The sequence below is a fragment of the Oratosquilla oratoria genome, chromosome 15 (assembly GCF_046742065.1).
Source record: "Oratosquilla oratoria isolate Oo_2021 chromosome 15, ASM4674206v1, whole genome shotgun sequence".
In the NCBI taxonomy this organism is placed as follows: Eukaryota; Metazoa; Arthropoda; class Malacostraca; order Stomatopoda; family Squillidae; genus Oratosquilla; species Oratosquilla oratoria.
Window position 1 is genome coordinate 37,614,608 of NC_134791.1, and position 15,432 is coordinate 37,630,039.

Here is a 15,432-nt window from a genome sequence, read left to right on the forward strand (position 1 = left end):
GATTTTGTATTGTTGTATGGAGTTCTATGTCTTCTGTGCAAAGGTTGGCTCTTGGGCAAATGGTGTCAGGTTGATTCTGTGTTGGTACTGTTTTAGTGTAGGGTGGTGACTAGAACATAAGTGTGTCAGCACCACTCTTGTCGAACTTGGAAGCGAACTCCCTGCTGGATTGATCTTGGGGTGTATTGAATGTGGTGGTCTGTTAAAGAGTGGTCATTTTGTTCCAAGACAAAGTGCCATAGATTGAAAAGAGAGTCAATCTTGTTTGGCTTTGAAGAAGGACAGTGGAGAGGTGATTCTCTCTGATACCCATATCTGGCAAAGAGCCCACATAAGTAGATCAAATTGTTCTAAATGTAAAAGCAAAGATAAAGGAAAACACAGTTTTCATCATAACCTTATTCCCTAATCTTTCCACTAAACTATTATCTCTTAACCTCTTCAATATGAATGAAATATTTGTACACACTATACAAAATATATACTTGTTCTCTTTCACCCTGAATAAATGTAATGTCACAGAAAACATGATCAAGCCTGTTCAAAGAATATGGGGTCACTCAGCTACAACAAAATAAATATAATCAGGAAGCTAATGCTAGTATTTTCCTATACCCCACTCACAACTCATGATACATCTAGGCATCCTTGTATTCAAGAGGTTAAATCATATACATACAACATAAATCCTTGCATATATATATATATATATATATATACACAGCTATATATACATTATTCCAAACACAAACAACATAAAAGCAGAAAGCTCAACCTACTGGATCGCCTCCTGATGCAAAGGAAATGTTGGGCATGTCATGGGATGCCACCACCTGCAAGGATTCAAGCACTGTCAAGGTGAGGGCTGTGCTGGTGATGGTAAGGCTTACATTGCTTCCTGCATGTTCCATTAGAGGACGCTCACCAAGGATGCGCCCAATAGTTTTGACCACTTTCCTTTTGCGGTCTACAGTCTTGAGGCCAGCAGCTTCACAAACTCGGCTTATGCACTCCCTGAAGGTAAAATCAGATGAGACTTAGAATACAGCTTGCTGAACAAAATAAGGCATCCAGTTTTTCTATAACGACTATAACATAACTCATTTATCTGTAGAAAAAAAAAAAAAATACATATTTCTATCTAACTTCCTGGTAAAAGAATGAGAAAAATAAAAGCCAAAGTATGCTAAGAGACCTTTTGATCCATATGATCTAATAAAGAAAAAATCAAACATTAAAATACATACATGAAGAAAAAATTCATACAACACATACATGTACACAGTTACCCTTACAAAGGGCTGAAAGAGTCATATCTTGCAGATACACTAAGATTTTCTCAAAATATGGTTCATCTGCCTAAGTCCACCAGCCAAAGTAAGTTTACCCCATTGGTTTCATCCTGTGGCAACTCCTCTCCACACCCATCCTTCTTGCAACAGCACAAGGCAGATGAGGGGAACAACTCATTATAGATTTACCCAATCACAGTCTCTTTCCACAAGACCAACATTTGGGGGTACCTATCATTGATCCCAATGAACATGATTGCTGCCTAAAGGTATTCTCCCTGCATTCTCTATTTTCTGCATGAGGAGACAAGGAGGCAGGGTAGCCCTGCTGTGAATGTGCTGGGTCTTGCTGCAATGCCTCTGACCCAGGCAGTGGGCAGGAGACAGGAATGACCCTTCATCTACAAGGAGTTAAGATGAGAGAGAAACAATGGGAGATGGATGAGAGTTGTTGTTGTTCCCTAGACTGTCTGTCCGAGCAGTCCCGTCTCCCCAAGGAATGCCATAGCCGAAACTGGGTTTTCCCACAAATCCTTTATAGAGTGTATGTTGTGTTGTTTGCGTGCATGATTGTGTATAATGCAGTCTTCCATTATGTGTTGTATGGTATGGGGTGAAGTGTTACATCCTGGGCAGCTGTTCACAACGCGGTCATCCAGCCTCTTCTGGTAGCTTAGAAGTGCTGGGTGGTGACCGCACCGCAGTCTGGCCAAGTGGACTCTGTCCTTTTGTGGGAGAGAGGATTCAGAAGGGTGGATATCAGGGGGTCTGGCATGCAGCAGTGTGTTGTCTTTCAGTGTGTTAATGGAGCGGTGAGTGGATGAGAGTAGAATGAATGGGTGTGGGAGCATGCCTTGGCTGGCTACTTCCCTTAAGTAGAGGAAGAGGACCTTGGTATATAGATAAATAGATAGAAAATAAAAGGAACAACAAAGAGATGTGGAATAGGTGAAGGGTGGAGGCATGCCTAGGCTGGCCATCTCCCTTATAAGGGGGAAATCACCTTTGGTGTGTATGTGTAATGCAATGGACTGAATTATAGAAATGACAAAGATAATCATGATACCAATCATCTTGGACGGGACCAATGATAGGTAGCCTTAAGTGGTGGAGCCATGTGGGACAGATGTCAGAGAGAATCATCCTCGCACAGCCCATATTAACAACCCATCTACACCTTTATCTCCATCTTAAGGATGGTTTGGACACATGGAAAGAATGAGTGAAGAAAGACTAGTAAAAGAGGTATGGAAGGCAGATGTGGAGGGAGTGAACATGAGGGGACGTCCTAGGATGAGGTGGATGGATGGGGTGAAGGGGGCTTTGGGGAAGAGGGGAATGTCTGTTGAGGAAGGAAGGGAGAGGACGGAAGACAGAGGTGAGTGGAGAATGGTTGTATATGGATGATGTTGTGACTGCATGAGGAGGAATGGGCGGGGGGGTGGGGGGTGGGGTAGTATGTGTGAGTAATTTTTGACGCAGCCCGAAGGGATTTCTCCCCGTCCTCGCCTTATATGCAAAGGGGGACGGAGAGGGGGGGGTCGCCGATTAAATGAAGCGGCCTTGCTGTGGATGTGCTGTGTCTTGCGACACTGCTTCTGACCCAGGGCAGTGGGCAGGGTGCAGGGATGACCCGTCATCCAGGAGGTGCTCAGATGAGAGGGAGGGTGGGAGGGGTGTGGAGTGTATTTAGGGATGAAATGGGTGGGAGTGTTTTTATGCCTTTCCTTTTTTGGCTACCTCCCTTGGAAGGGGGAAAGCCTTGGTATATGTATGTATGTATGTAAGATGCAGTCCTAAGGTGTTGGTACTTGCTCTCTGGACTGAGCATCATGTTGTCTCTCTATAAATTTTGACTGTTTTTCATCCATTTTTTTCATGTAAAAAGAGCTGACAACAGGCAGTTAGCCCTCTTCACCTCTTCCTACTTATTTTCTTCATCAACTAGAAATGGACCCAAATGCCAAAACGACTAATTCAGCATATATATATATATATATATATATATATATATATATATATATATATATATATATCTTAGCTCCTTGTAAATAAAAGGAGGAGTACAAGAAGCTGAGAGAGGAGTGGGAGGGAGTGAAGAATAGAGTAGAACTAGGAGTGGAGGAGGAATGGGGGATGTTTCGAGAAGGTATTCACAAAGTGTGCAAAAGGTGTGTGGAGCAAGGAGGATGGGATGAAATAGAAGGAAGGGTAGTGAGTGATGGGATGAGCAAGCAAAGAGGGTTGTAGAAGAGAAGAAGTGAACTTTCACAGATTGGTTACAAAATAGGGCAACAGAATCATATGAGAGGTACAAAGAAAAGAGAAGAGAAGTAAAGCATAAGATAAAGGAGGCAAAGAGGAGAGCAGATGTGAAATGCAGTAAGAGTATGACAGAAAATTTTGAAAGTAATAAAAAGATGTTTTGGAAAGAAATTAAGAGAGGATGAGAAGGCTGATCAAGTAGAGAAGTAAAGGTAAAAGGTGCAGATGGAGAGATGATAATGGAAGAGAGGACAGTACGAGGAAGATGGGCAGAGTATTTTAGGGAGTTCCTAAATGTGAAGGACGATAGGGAGGGAAAGGTAGTTTCAGTGGGAAGCTCTAAGAAAATGACAGTGATGAGTGAGGAAAATGGAGAAGCAATAAGGAAAAATGAGGCGAAGGCAGTTGTTAAGATGATGAGAGCAGCAAAGGCACTTGGGTTGGATGGGTGTCATGCAGAATGTCTAAAGAAAGGAGGTATGATGATGGTGGACTGGCTGGTGAGGTTATTAAATGTTTGTTTACGAGAGGGTAGAGTGCTAGAGGACTGGAGGAGTGCCTGTATAGTTCCACTTTAAAAGGGAAAAGGGAACAAATGTGAGTGTAGTAGTTTCAGAGGGATCAGCTTGTTAAGTGTAGTTGATAATGCTTATGGGAGGGTCTTGATTGAGAGGATTAGGAGAGGAGCAGAGGGAGTAATTGGTGAGGAACAGTGTGGGTTTAGGACAGGTAGGGGTTGTGTAGATTAGATTTTTGTGGTAAGACAGATATGTGAGAAAGATATAGGAAAAGATAATGATATTTTTTTAGGCTTTTATGGATTTGGAAAAGGCTTATGACAGGGTAGACAGGAGGGCACTGTGGGAGGTATTGCAGATATATGGGATAGGAGCAGTCAAGAGTATTTACGAGAGTAGTAGAGCTTGTGTTAGAATCAGAAATGGAGAGTGAGTGGTTTAAAGTAAAGGTGGGACTTGCCCTGGCTGTTTAATTTATACATGGATGGGGTGGTGCAAGAGGTAAATGCAAGAGTAGTGGGTTGGGGATTGGTTAAAGAAAATAGAGAAAAGTGGGAGATAAGCCAGTTGTTGTTTGCTGATACTGTGCTTGTAGTAGGATCAGAGGAGGGATTGAGGAAGTTTGTGACAGAGTTTGGGAGGGTGTGTGAAAGAAGGAAGTTGAAGATAAATGAGGGTAAAAGTAAGGTGATGAAATGTACAAGGGGAAAAAGTGGCAGCAGACTGGAAGTGAGTATTAAGGGAGAGAGACTGGAGGAAGTGGATAGTTTTAGATACTTAGGTACGAATGTGGCAGGAATGGGAGGAGTGGAGGTGGAGGTAGAATGTAGACTGAGAGAAGCAAATAAATACCTTGGGGGATTAAAAAGTGTAATGAGAAATAGACATTTGGGAATGAATGCTAGGAGGAGATTGTATGAAGGAGTGATTGTGCCGATAGCACTGTTCAAGGCAAACACATGGAACACAAGAGAGGAGTTTGAATGTGTTTGAGATGAGGTGCCTGAGAAGTATGATAGGGGTTACTAGACTGGATAGAGTGGGAAACGAGGAGGTGAGGAGGAGAATGGGGGATGGAAAGGGAGTTGGGAGATAGGGTTGATGAAAGAGCATTGGTATGGTTTGGACACATGGAAAGATTAGTAAAAGAGGTGTGGAAGGCAGAGGTGGAAGGAGTGAACATGAGGGTGCAACCAAGGATGAGATGGATGGATGGGGTAAAAGGGGCATTGAGAATGAGGGGAATGTCTGTTAAGGAAGGTTGGGAGGGAACAGAAGATGAGGTTGAGTGGAGAATGGTTGTGTATGGATGATACTGTGATGCATGAGGGGGAGTGGGTGGGGGATGGGGGGTGAGGGAGTATGTGTGAAAAATAGATTGATTAAGCCCAATGGGATTTCTTCCTGTCTTCTCCTTTTCTGCATGAGGGGACGGAGAGATGGGGTTGCCGATTTAATAAAGCAGCCTTGCTGTGGATGTACTGTGGCTTGTGACACTGCTTCTGATGCAGGGCAGTGGGCAAGATGCAGGGGGATGACCTGTCATCCAGGTGTCCAGATAAGAGGGAGGGAAGGGGCTGGATGAGAGTGGAGTTTGTGGGGATGAAATGGGTGGGAGTAGTGGTTTTTATGCCTTTGTTTTTTGGCTACCTCACTTGTAAGGGGGGAAAACCTTTGGTATATACCTGTATATATGTATGTACATCTCCCCAACCAACTGCTTGGGCACTCCTTCAACAGAGATGTTGTTCCGTGAATTTACCTCTGTCATGATCCCCCTTGTCCACTGTGATGTGCACTTACTATCATTTAGCTTCAACCATACCTTCTCCCCCACTTGTACTGAGGAAACACCTTCTTCAGCATTGGCTGGTAGCACCAGCGCTACCCTGGGATGCCACCATTCATACCTAAATACAGCTTTTTGTGGCACTGAGTCTTCATCTTGGCCTGACCTAGGGGGCATATTATACCAGAAGACTACATAGGCGGTATTAGTGGCCTCTTGGCAATGGATTTGATAGTGCAATGGTGTCACTCTACTATTCCATTTCTGCTCGGCCAGTATGCAGTCCTAAAGAAGCGTCTTGTGCTCTATTTGTTCAGCATTCCTTTCAGTGCTCTCGACCAAAATGTGGTGCTGTTATCCATCAGGACTTCATCCACTGGACCCCATTCCAGAAATATTTCATTTATCACTTGTGCAAGTTCCTCTCCCATCTCAGTCTTCAGCTCCTGCCTGACGGCAAATCATCCTGGGCCACAGTCAACCATCGATAAGTACATGCCCCATTAATAGTGGGTTACATCAACTGCCAACCTCTTCCAGTTTTCTACTATGTTGAGTTCCCCTGTTGCATGCGGTCTATGAGCGAGATCTTTCGACTGACACCAGACACATGCTCTCACTGCCCGGTGGACTTCTTCACTCGTTATATTTGGGTCAACTTTCCTTGCTAAGAACAATGGCCTATCAACACCCAGGTGATGTGTTCCATGCAACTCTTTCACACATAGGGACCCTGCAGTGCACACTTCAACCTTCTCTTCCTCTTCCAGCACTCTCAACCAACTTTTCTTCACTCTGGTTAGTAAGTCTGTTTTGTTCACTCCTGACAGCACTTGGGTTATGCTCACCTTCACACAGAATTTGTCTATTAACTCCCTCAGGATCCCAAAGTGCAATTTTACAATGACCTCTGCTGTCCCTTTAGTGCATATTCTCTTCTCAGCTCTCAGCATTGTGTTCATCCATCCCACCACTGTGACCGAGTCTGCCCTGATTTCAATCTCACATAGCCCCCACTTCAGTGCTAAACTGACTCCTTTTGCAACAGCATCCAACTCTGACATGTTAATCTGATGGTAGTCACCCTTTTTTTGCTGCCACACCCCATCTTTGACTACCACACCTCCTATCTCCAAGACTACACTGGTTGCTATGCTGCTAGCATCACACCATATTACTCCCATGCTCTGTTGTGGTGTACTCCACTGTCCTTTCACTGGATCCTTGTGTCTCACCTGTCATACGACACCATACATCATTGTGAGTGTGCCCTAATCAACCTTGTCTCCCCAATTCGTCGACCTTGACCGCCTCTTAATATAACTGCACACTACACAGAGCCAACCTGCGATTGGGTAGTGACCAACCAATTTGCCACACAGCAAGAAGAGCTCTTGTCTGCTCATCTCGAACAGTTCCTTCATGCAAGTCATCTTGGCCATGCCTAGATAGCATATTATAACAAAGCGATGTATCCCTTGTCTGCATTAGTTCCTGGTTCTTCTCTTTCTTCTTTGTTTAATATGACACTCATCTCTAGTTTCTTTTTCACTCATATCACCACCTAAACCAATGCTAGCTAAGTACTATCTACATTTTTCTTCTACTGTGCCTCTATCAGTTGCACCTTAACCCATACACATTCACATACGCACTGGCACCACACACCAGCCAATGCCTATTCGCCCTCCTAGACCAGTGTTTCTCAACCAGGGTTCCCCGGAACACTAAGGTTCCACAAAAGGTTCCTAAGGGTTCCACAAGAACAAGTGAGATAAACTAATGCACTTTAGATTTTTTATTTAATTTCATATATGTAATATAATTAAACATGCAAAACATATTACTGGTTATTGTAATACAGCCACTATCCGAGTTACGACCTAGATAGGTTCCGACCAACCAGTCATAAGTCGGATTGGTTGTAAGTCGGATTGGTCGTAAGTCGGATCCTATTCAAAATGGCCAACACGAGGGTTCTACTCTAGGATACATGATATCAATCTGTTGCATTTTTAAGTAACTTTTTCTATTGAATACTATTAAATACAAGCTGTTTACTGTTTATTTATCAATGCTTTTTAGTTTCATTTTTATAATTTTTTCTATTCTTTTTAATGTTTTAATACTGTACTGTATTTCAGTATATATATTATATACGTATGCAGGTGCTGTATGTATATACTATACCTGTATATACACACACACACACACACACCCTTTCACCGAATGGACGGCGAGAACTGGTGTTCCAAAGAAAAAGGAAAAACTACGTGGATCTCAACATCCAGAGAAGTGCATTTTTGTATTTATAGGGAAGGGGAGTGCTCGTGGAATAGTGGGGAAGTGATAGGGAAGGAGAAGGGAAGGGATATTGAGGGAAATGGAAGGAAATGAGGAAGGGGAGGACTTGGTCCAAGAGTCCAGGCGGATTGTAAACAAACGCCGAACGGATGACTTGGATCTCGATGATGGGACTAACAAAATTGTAAAGATCAGAAACATAGATAAAAGCAGTTCAATGGAAGGTGAGGATAATAATTTTCAAGGATTTAATGAGGGGGCGGCGGATACCAACCTCCCCCGACTGGCAAAACTGGAGGAAAAACTTGAACAAATGACTGAGCATTGGGAGATTAGGTTTGGCAAGATGTCAAAAATTGCCGAGAGGTTTGAAAAATTGGAAGAACTAGAGAAGGCGAACAAAAACTTAACTGATGAAATAGAAGACCTAAAAAGACAGTTAAGAGAAGTAAAAGTGGAGAATGAAGAATTAAAAAAGAACAATAGAGACAATAAAGAAAAAATAGCAAAAGAGGCAGAGGGGTGGAGGAAGATACAAGAAAATAGTAAAGTTGCATTTTCTGATATAATTAAACAGCAAATGAAAGAACAAACTGAAGACTCAGTTATCAAAGTGATGAGACAGAAGGAGAATATTGTAAGAGACTTAGCAGACAAAAAGAAATGTATAATTATATTAGGAATGGAAGAGAAACATAACCCGGATAGAACCACAAGAATCAAAGAGGAAAATGAAAAAGTAAGAAACTTACTAGAATTAGTTCAGGAAGATGAGCCAGAAATAATGAAACAAATCAGGAAATATAGTACAGACAAGACCAGACCAATTAAGATTAAATTCAGGTCACAAACGACGGCTGAGAATATCTTGTCCAAAACAGGGAAACTAACAACAAGTGAACAATATAAAAAGGTATGGATAAAAAGGGAAATGAATAAAGAGGAAAGAGAGGAGGAAATAAGGAAAAGACATGAAGCTAAGAAAAAAAAACGAGACCAGAACGGAGACAGAAAAACAAGAATTCTACTAGAGAGTAGTGAATGTGAAATTGAAGAAATGGAAAATAACAGAGAGAAACACAAAAGAAAAAGAGAATACAATGGAAATAACAGAAAGTTAAAAGTATCCTACACAAATATAGATGGATTAATAACAGGACTGAATGAACTGAACAAATATCTGAAAGAAAAAGATCCGGACATAATGGGAATTGTTGAGACAAAATTAAAAGGTCCACTACCACCCAACAGCATAGGACACAATGCATATAATTATTGGATTAGAAACAGAGAGAAAAAACAAGGGGGTGGAGTTATGTTCCTGACTAAGAAGGATATAAGCGTGAAGAGTGTCACATATGGGAACAATAGAGTAGAGATGATCATGATAGAAGTAGAAGATAGAGATACGAAGAGCAGAAAGTTTGTAATAAACTACGTGCCCCCAAAAACAGCCTCGTGGGAAGAGAATGAACATAAAAGCATGTTAGAAGACACAAGAATAACACTAAACAAGATAATGGAAGATGGAGGAAGAATAGTTATGATGGGCGAATATAATTGCAAAGAAATATGCTGGGAAGAGATGACCGTAAAGGGTGGAGAAAACTCATGGGGAAGTGTTCTACTTGAGATGATTACTGACCACACAATGACACAATGGATCCAAGCGAACACTAGGTATAGAAATGAAGAAGAACCATCGAGACTAGACCTAATAATCACATCAGAACCTGAAATAGTGGAAAAGATAGAATACAGGCACCAATAAGCAAAAGTGACCACATATTGATAGAACTAGAACTAAATGAGAAAAAATACATGAAAAGAAATGAACAATATAGAAAAGGAAGATTGATGTATGAAAAAGCAAATTTTGATAAAATAAGAGAATTCTTCCAAAATGAAAACTGGGAAAGAATACACAAAGAAGATACGACAGTAGAAGAGAAATGGAATATTTTGACAAAAATCTATAAAAAAGGAGTAGAAAAGTATGTCCCAAGACAAAAACAAGAAAAAGAATATGTAAAGTGCTGGTACAATAAAAGTTGTAGGGAGATAAAAGACAAAAGAGACAAAGCCTGGGCCAAATGGAAGAAAAACAAAAGACCAGAAAAATGGAAAATATATACTTGTTATAGAAATGAATATGTACAAGCGTGCAGAGAGGAAAAGAGAAAATATGAAAAAGATGTCATAGAAAAATGTAAAGATCAACCAAAACTATTCTACAGATTTGTAAACAACAAACTGAAAAACAAACAAGACTTGGAGAAATTAAGACAAGGAGTTGAATACACATAGGAAATTGAAATGGCAGAAATTATGAACAAACATTTTAAATCTGTGTTTACAAGGGAGAACATACAACCTGAAGAGATTGAATGGAAAGAGAAAGTCCCCCCTATGAAAGAAATAGAAGTAACAAAGAATGAAATATTGAACCACTTGAGTAATCTTGATGTCAGAAAATCGCATGGACCAGATGAAATAGCAAACTGGATTCTGAAAGAATGCAGGAATGAACTGGCAGACATAATACATAGCATAATAAACATTTCCTTGAAAGAAGGTAAAGTTCCAGAAGATTGGAAAAAAGCAAATATAGTACCTATATATAAAGGGGGAAATAAAGAAGACCCTAACAACTATAGGCCAGTCTCTCTAACAAGTACAATAGCAAAAATTTGTGAAAGAATTGTCAAAAATAGATGGGTAAAATATTTAGAAAAAAAACAACGTGCTAAATCCAAGACAATTTGGATTCAGACAAGGACGATCATGCGTCACCAATTTAATATGTTTCTATTCAAGGCTAATAGATATAATACAAGAAAGAGATGGATGGGCTGATTGTGCATTTCTAGACCTAAAAAAAGCTTTTGACAAAGTACCACAGAAGAAGTTGCTTAAGAAATTAGAAACTGAAGGAGGAATACAGGGCAAACTGCTAAATTGGATGGAAGACTTTTTGCAAGAAAGAAAAATGAGAGTAGTGATAAGAAACCAACACTCAAAATGGGATGAAGTACCGTATTTTTCGGACTATAGCCCGCACCGTTATATGACCCGCACCCCCTTACACCTTAGTGAAAATCCACACAAGACCCGCACCACTGTATGACCCGCAGTCATATGGCATGCACGGCACTGTAGATCCGACGATGTATACTACCCATGCATGGGTGGCCAGAGGCACAGCTCACGGCGGTTGTTGTTACGGCCGGCCGTTGACGTGGTGATCAAAGTAATTTCAAAGCTGAGGCTTTTTCTAAATTTTCTGTTTCATCAATGCTTATGTGATTTATAAAAAAAAAAGATATATGTTTTCCGATATTGGCAGGTTTCTTGGTGATATCTTGCTTTTCAGGATTCATCACACATCAAAGGCCGACACGTACGTACACAACCTCAGAATTTGGTTTCTGAAGCTGCCACTAGATGTAGTGGTAGCTTCAATGAATAAGGGGTGATCTCGAAAGTGTGCAACTGATCTTACGATGCCTTTGGGATGGGTCGAAGACGCGGCATTGCGATTCATGATCATGATACCAGCATTCCTCCAGTCCTATTTATTTCTGATTGTGATGAAGATGAAGAATAACCAACAAATTACATTTCAATATATTTTATTGCACTTATATATATATATTACAAAGAACCTTAATCTATTTGTGTAAATAATGCCATAAAACCCTGTTTGGTTGTTTACCGGTAATTAATCAATCAATTGGTTTATAAATGCCATACAAAGACTGGTAATTAATTATTAAACCAAACAATTTCCAATGGTTAGTTTTCAATAGAATAGAACAATAATAGAGCACATTACTGAACTGTTATGAACAGAGTCAATGGAGCACATCGTTATTAGAAAAAAAAAGCAGTCAGTAATCACAGACGGCAGAGTCAATAATGTTTATGAAGGCATATCATCGCTCACGAAGCCATCGAATTCCTCATCCTCTGTTTCGTCATGGAAGAGGTTGTGGTATAAATCGGCCAATTCTGATGCAGTGACCTCATCCGTTTCCATTTCGATTTCGGATTCGTCCGATTCCTTTTCCGAGTCGTAGCATGCATCGAACATTGCAGGATGGCACATTTCTGATTTACGGAAACCGTTCTGAATAGTCGATTCTTTAATTTTTTTCCATGCTTGAACGACCCATTATGCACATGTAATGCACATATTTAGCATTAAGGAATCAGGTACAGTTTGTAATTTGTAACTGCGAAAATGGCTGCCCGCTTATTTTTGTTTGATCGCGACACACGATGTTGGTGTTGGTACCAGTCAGTGTTGTATTGTATGTTCATGCTGTTTAGTTTGGCCTGTTTTATTTGTGATAATGCCTTTATTAATAACAAGAGCATGTAAAGCGGGTAAGATACTGACAAATCCTACCTTCTCTTTGTCGTTTGTCTCGATCGTGCGCGCTGTATTATGACATTGATCAACTTTCATCCGACGAACCCTGTCGGTCCTCCCGCAAATCCCCGATCCGAGAGGGCACCCAACTAAACTAAATTAATCGTTCAATTTTTTTTGACTGCGTAAGAGGGCAATGTCTAACCAGAATCCACAGATGATCCGCACCATTATGTCACCCGCACCCCCGAATTTTGGCCCCTTTCTGAGGCAAAAAGCCGCGGGTCATACACCGAAAAATACGGTAATAAGCGGTGTTCCACAAGGAACAGTTCTGGCCCCAATAATGTTTGCTATATATATTAATGATATGGATGAAGGAATTGAAAGCTATATGAGCTTCTTTGCAGATGATGCAAAACTATTGAAAAAAGTGAACACGGAAGAAGATTGTGAATCACTACAGAGAGATCTAAATAAAGTACAGGAATGGAGTAGGAAGTGGGAGATGGAGTTCAATACAAAGAAGTGTAGTATAATGGAATTTGGAAAAAGTAAAAACAGAATAACAGGATCATATAAATTGGGAGAAGAAGGAATAAAAAAAGTAGAAAATGAAAAAGACCTGGGAGTCATTGTTATGAATAATATGTCACCTGAGAAACATATAAATAAGATTTTTGGAGAAACCTATAATTTAATAAGAACAAAGTTGCATTTACATACCTGGATGAAGAAATGGTGAAGAAAATTCTAATCACCCTGATAAGACCAAGATTGGAATATGCAGCAACAATATGGTCACCAAGTACAAAAAAATGTATAAAAAAAAACTTGAAAGAATACAAAGAGCAATTACAAAATTGGCACCTACACTCTCAAAACTATCATATGAAGAGAGACTAGCAAAACTTGAACTACAGACACTAGAGCAAAGAAGAGAGAGAGGAGATTTGATAGCTATTTACAGAATCATGAAAGGCATAGAAATTACTGATAGAGAGAATCTGATAAAATGGGATGACAGAAATACAAGAGGACATGGAAAGAAAATAAAAAAAAGACAGCTATAGAAGAGACCTGAAAAAGAACAGCTTTCCCCACAGAGTAATAGACAGTTGGAACAAGTTAGATGAGAAAGTGGTGTGTGCAAAAACAATACATGAATTTAAAAATAGTTTAGATAAAACGAGATATGAAAATGGGACACCACGAGCGTAGCTCCCCTTCCCGTAGAATACAACTAGGTAAATACACGTATTAAATATAACCTTGCTTACCATTTTTAAGTTTTTTAAATTGTAGTTTCCTTTTAATAATTTTTTCTTAATTCTTCAATTGTTGTATGTACTCTAAATATATGTAAATTTCAAGATTATTTTTCTCATCCATTTCAATCCACTCTAAGTGTGAGATATAGGTACAGCAACGACTGCAACAGCACTGTAGGAGAGAAGCCAAACGCAGAGTATGGGATCCAATGTATTTAACATTGCGCCCAGCAGGGCTTCTCCCGAAATAACATAGTGGACTTTTTTAAGGCTATCGACCCATAAGGGGGTCATTAAGCCTGGTGTGAAGTTGTTCAGTCTCTACTTTTTTTTTTTTTTTTTTTTTTTTTTTTTTTTTTTTTTTTAACCAGTTTCATGTTCGTTTCTCCCCACAAGCTCGGGTTATATAAGAAGTCAGATGTTTGTCCACTGTTATTTCTGAAGAAGCCCTGGTGGGCGAAACGTTAAATATATTGGATCCCATACTCTGCGTTTGGCTTCTCTCCTACAGTTGTATACAGTATTGTTTTCAGTTGCTTAGTTGTTAATATGATATGGTAAGTTAAAGAAAGAAAATACTTATTATAGTGTATTCGTATTAGTAAACTCATAATAGGCATCAGCTAGACGTGGTCGTAAGTACGTAAATATCCTTTAGCCATAATTTTTCAAACTCTTCCACAAATGCTGCAGGCGCATCACTGCTAGCAGCCTCACCTTTCGACAACACGTGGTGAACCTGGTAACGCTCTCAAAAGCAACAAAACCACCCAGCACTCACTATGAACTCATGTGAAGCGCATTCTTCACCTGCACGTTCTTTCAACATGTGAAATTAACTTGTAGCCTTACTTTACACTGCTTGCAACGTCACTCTCACATTTCTTTGCCTATTATCTTCCAACCCCGTGTATAGCAACTTTTCCATCTCTGCCATAACTGCCGTATGCGATGCCGGTTGCCACAACTATCTTACGCGCTGTGCTGCCAGACATGTACAGTAAACTCATAATAGGCATCTGCTAGATGTGGTCGTAAGTACGGGTGGTCGTAACTCGCGTACGTCATAACTCGGATAGTGACTGTAATGTAATATATAGACATCATCCTATCTAACCTATTATTGCGGTGAAAATAAAATGAGAAAGATATGGTATATGCATTTTTTTTTTTTTTTTTTTTTTGTATTACCTAGTTGTAATATACAGGAGGGGAGCTATGCTCGTGGTGACCTGTCTTTGTATCTCTCCGCATCAAGTTTTATCTTAAAATCTTGTATAGTGTTAGCACATACTGTTTTGTTGTCTAATTTGTTCCATATATTTATCGCTCTGTGTGGGAAACTGTTCCTTTTCAAGTTTTTTCTATAACTATCCTTTTTCAATTTTTTTCCGTGTCCTCTTGTTTTACCGTTGTCCCACATTAATAGGTCTTTCCTGTCTAAAACTTCCATTCCTTTCATTATTCTGTAGATAGTTAGCAAATCTCCTCTTTCTCTTCTTTGTTCCAGAGTTGGTAGGTTCAATTTGGATAGTCTTTGCTCATATGTTAGTTCGGCGAGTGTCGGTGCTAGTTTTGTTGTCGCTCTTTGTAATCTTTCTAGTTTCTTAATATTCTT

At 40.0% G+C, this 15,432-nt stretch overlaps 1 protein-coding gene across 7 annotated transcripts in view; it reads right to left on the bottom strand.

Annotated features, from left to right (window-relative positions):
* Shc (SHC-adaptor protein) overlaps nucleotides 1-15,432 on the bottom strand; it is a 291,472-nt gene that overhangs the window by 65,551 nt on the left and 210,489 nt on the right. For all 7 annotated transcript variants that reach the window (XM_076198803.1, XM_076198805.1, XM_076198804.1 and 4 more), the window contains one exon: nucleotides 780-1,014. In XM_076198803.1, the coding sequence (XP_076054918.1) occupies nucleotides 780-1,014 (235 nt within the window). The remainder of the gene's footprint in view (nucleotides 1-779; nucleotides 1,015-15,432) is intronic.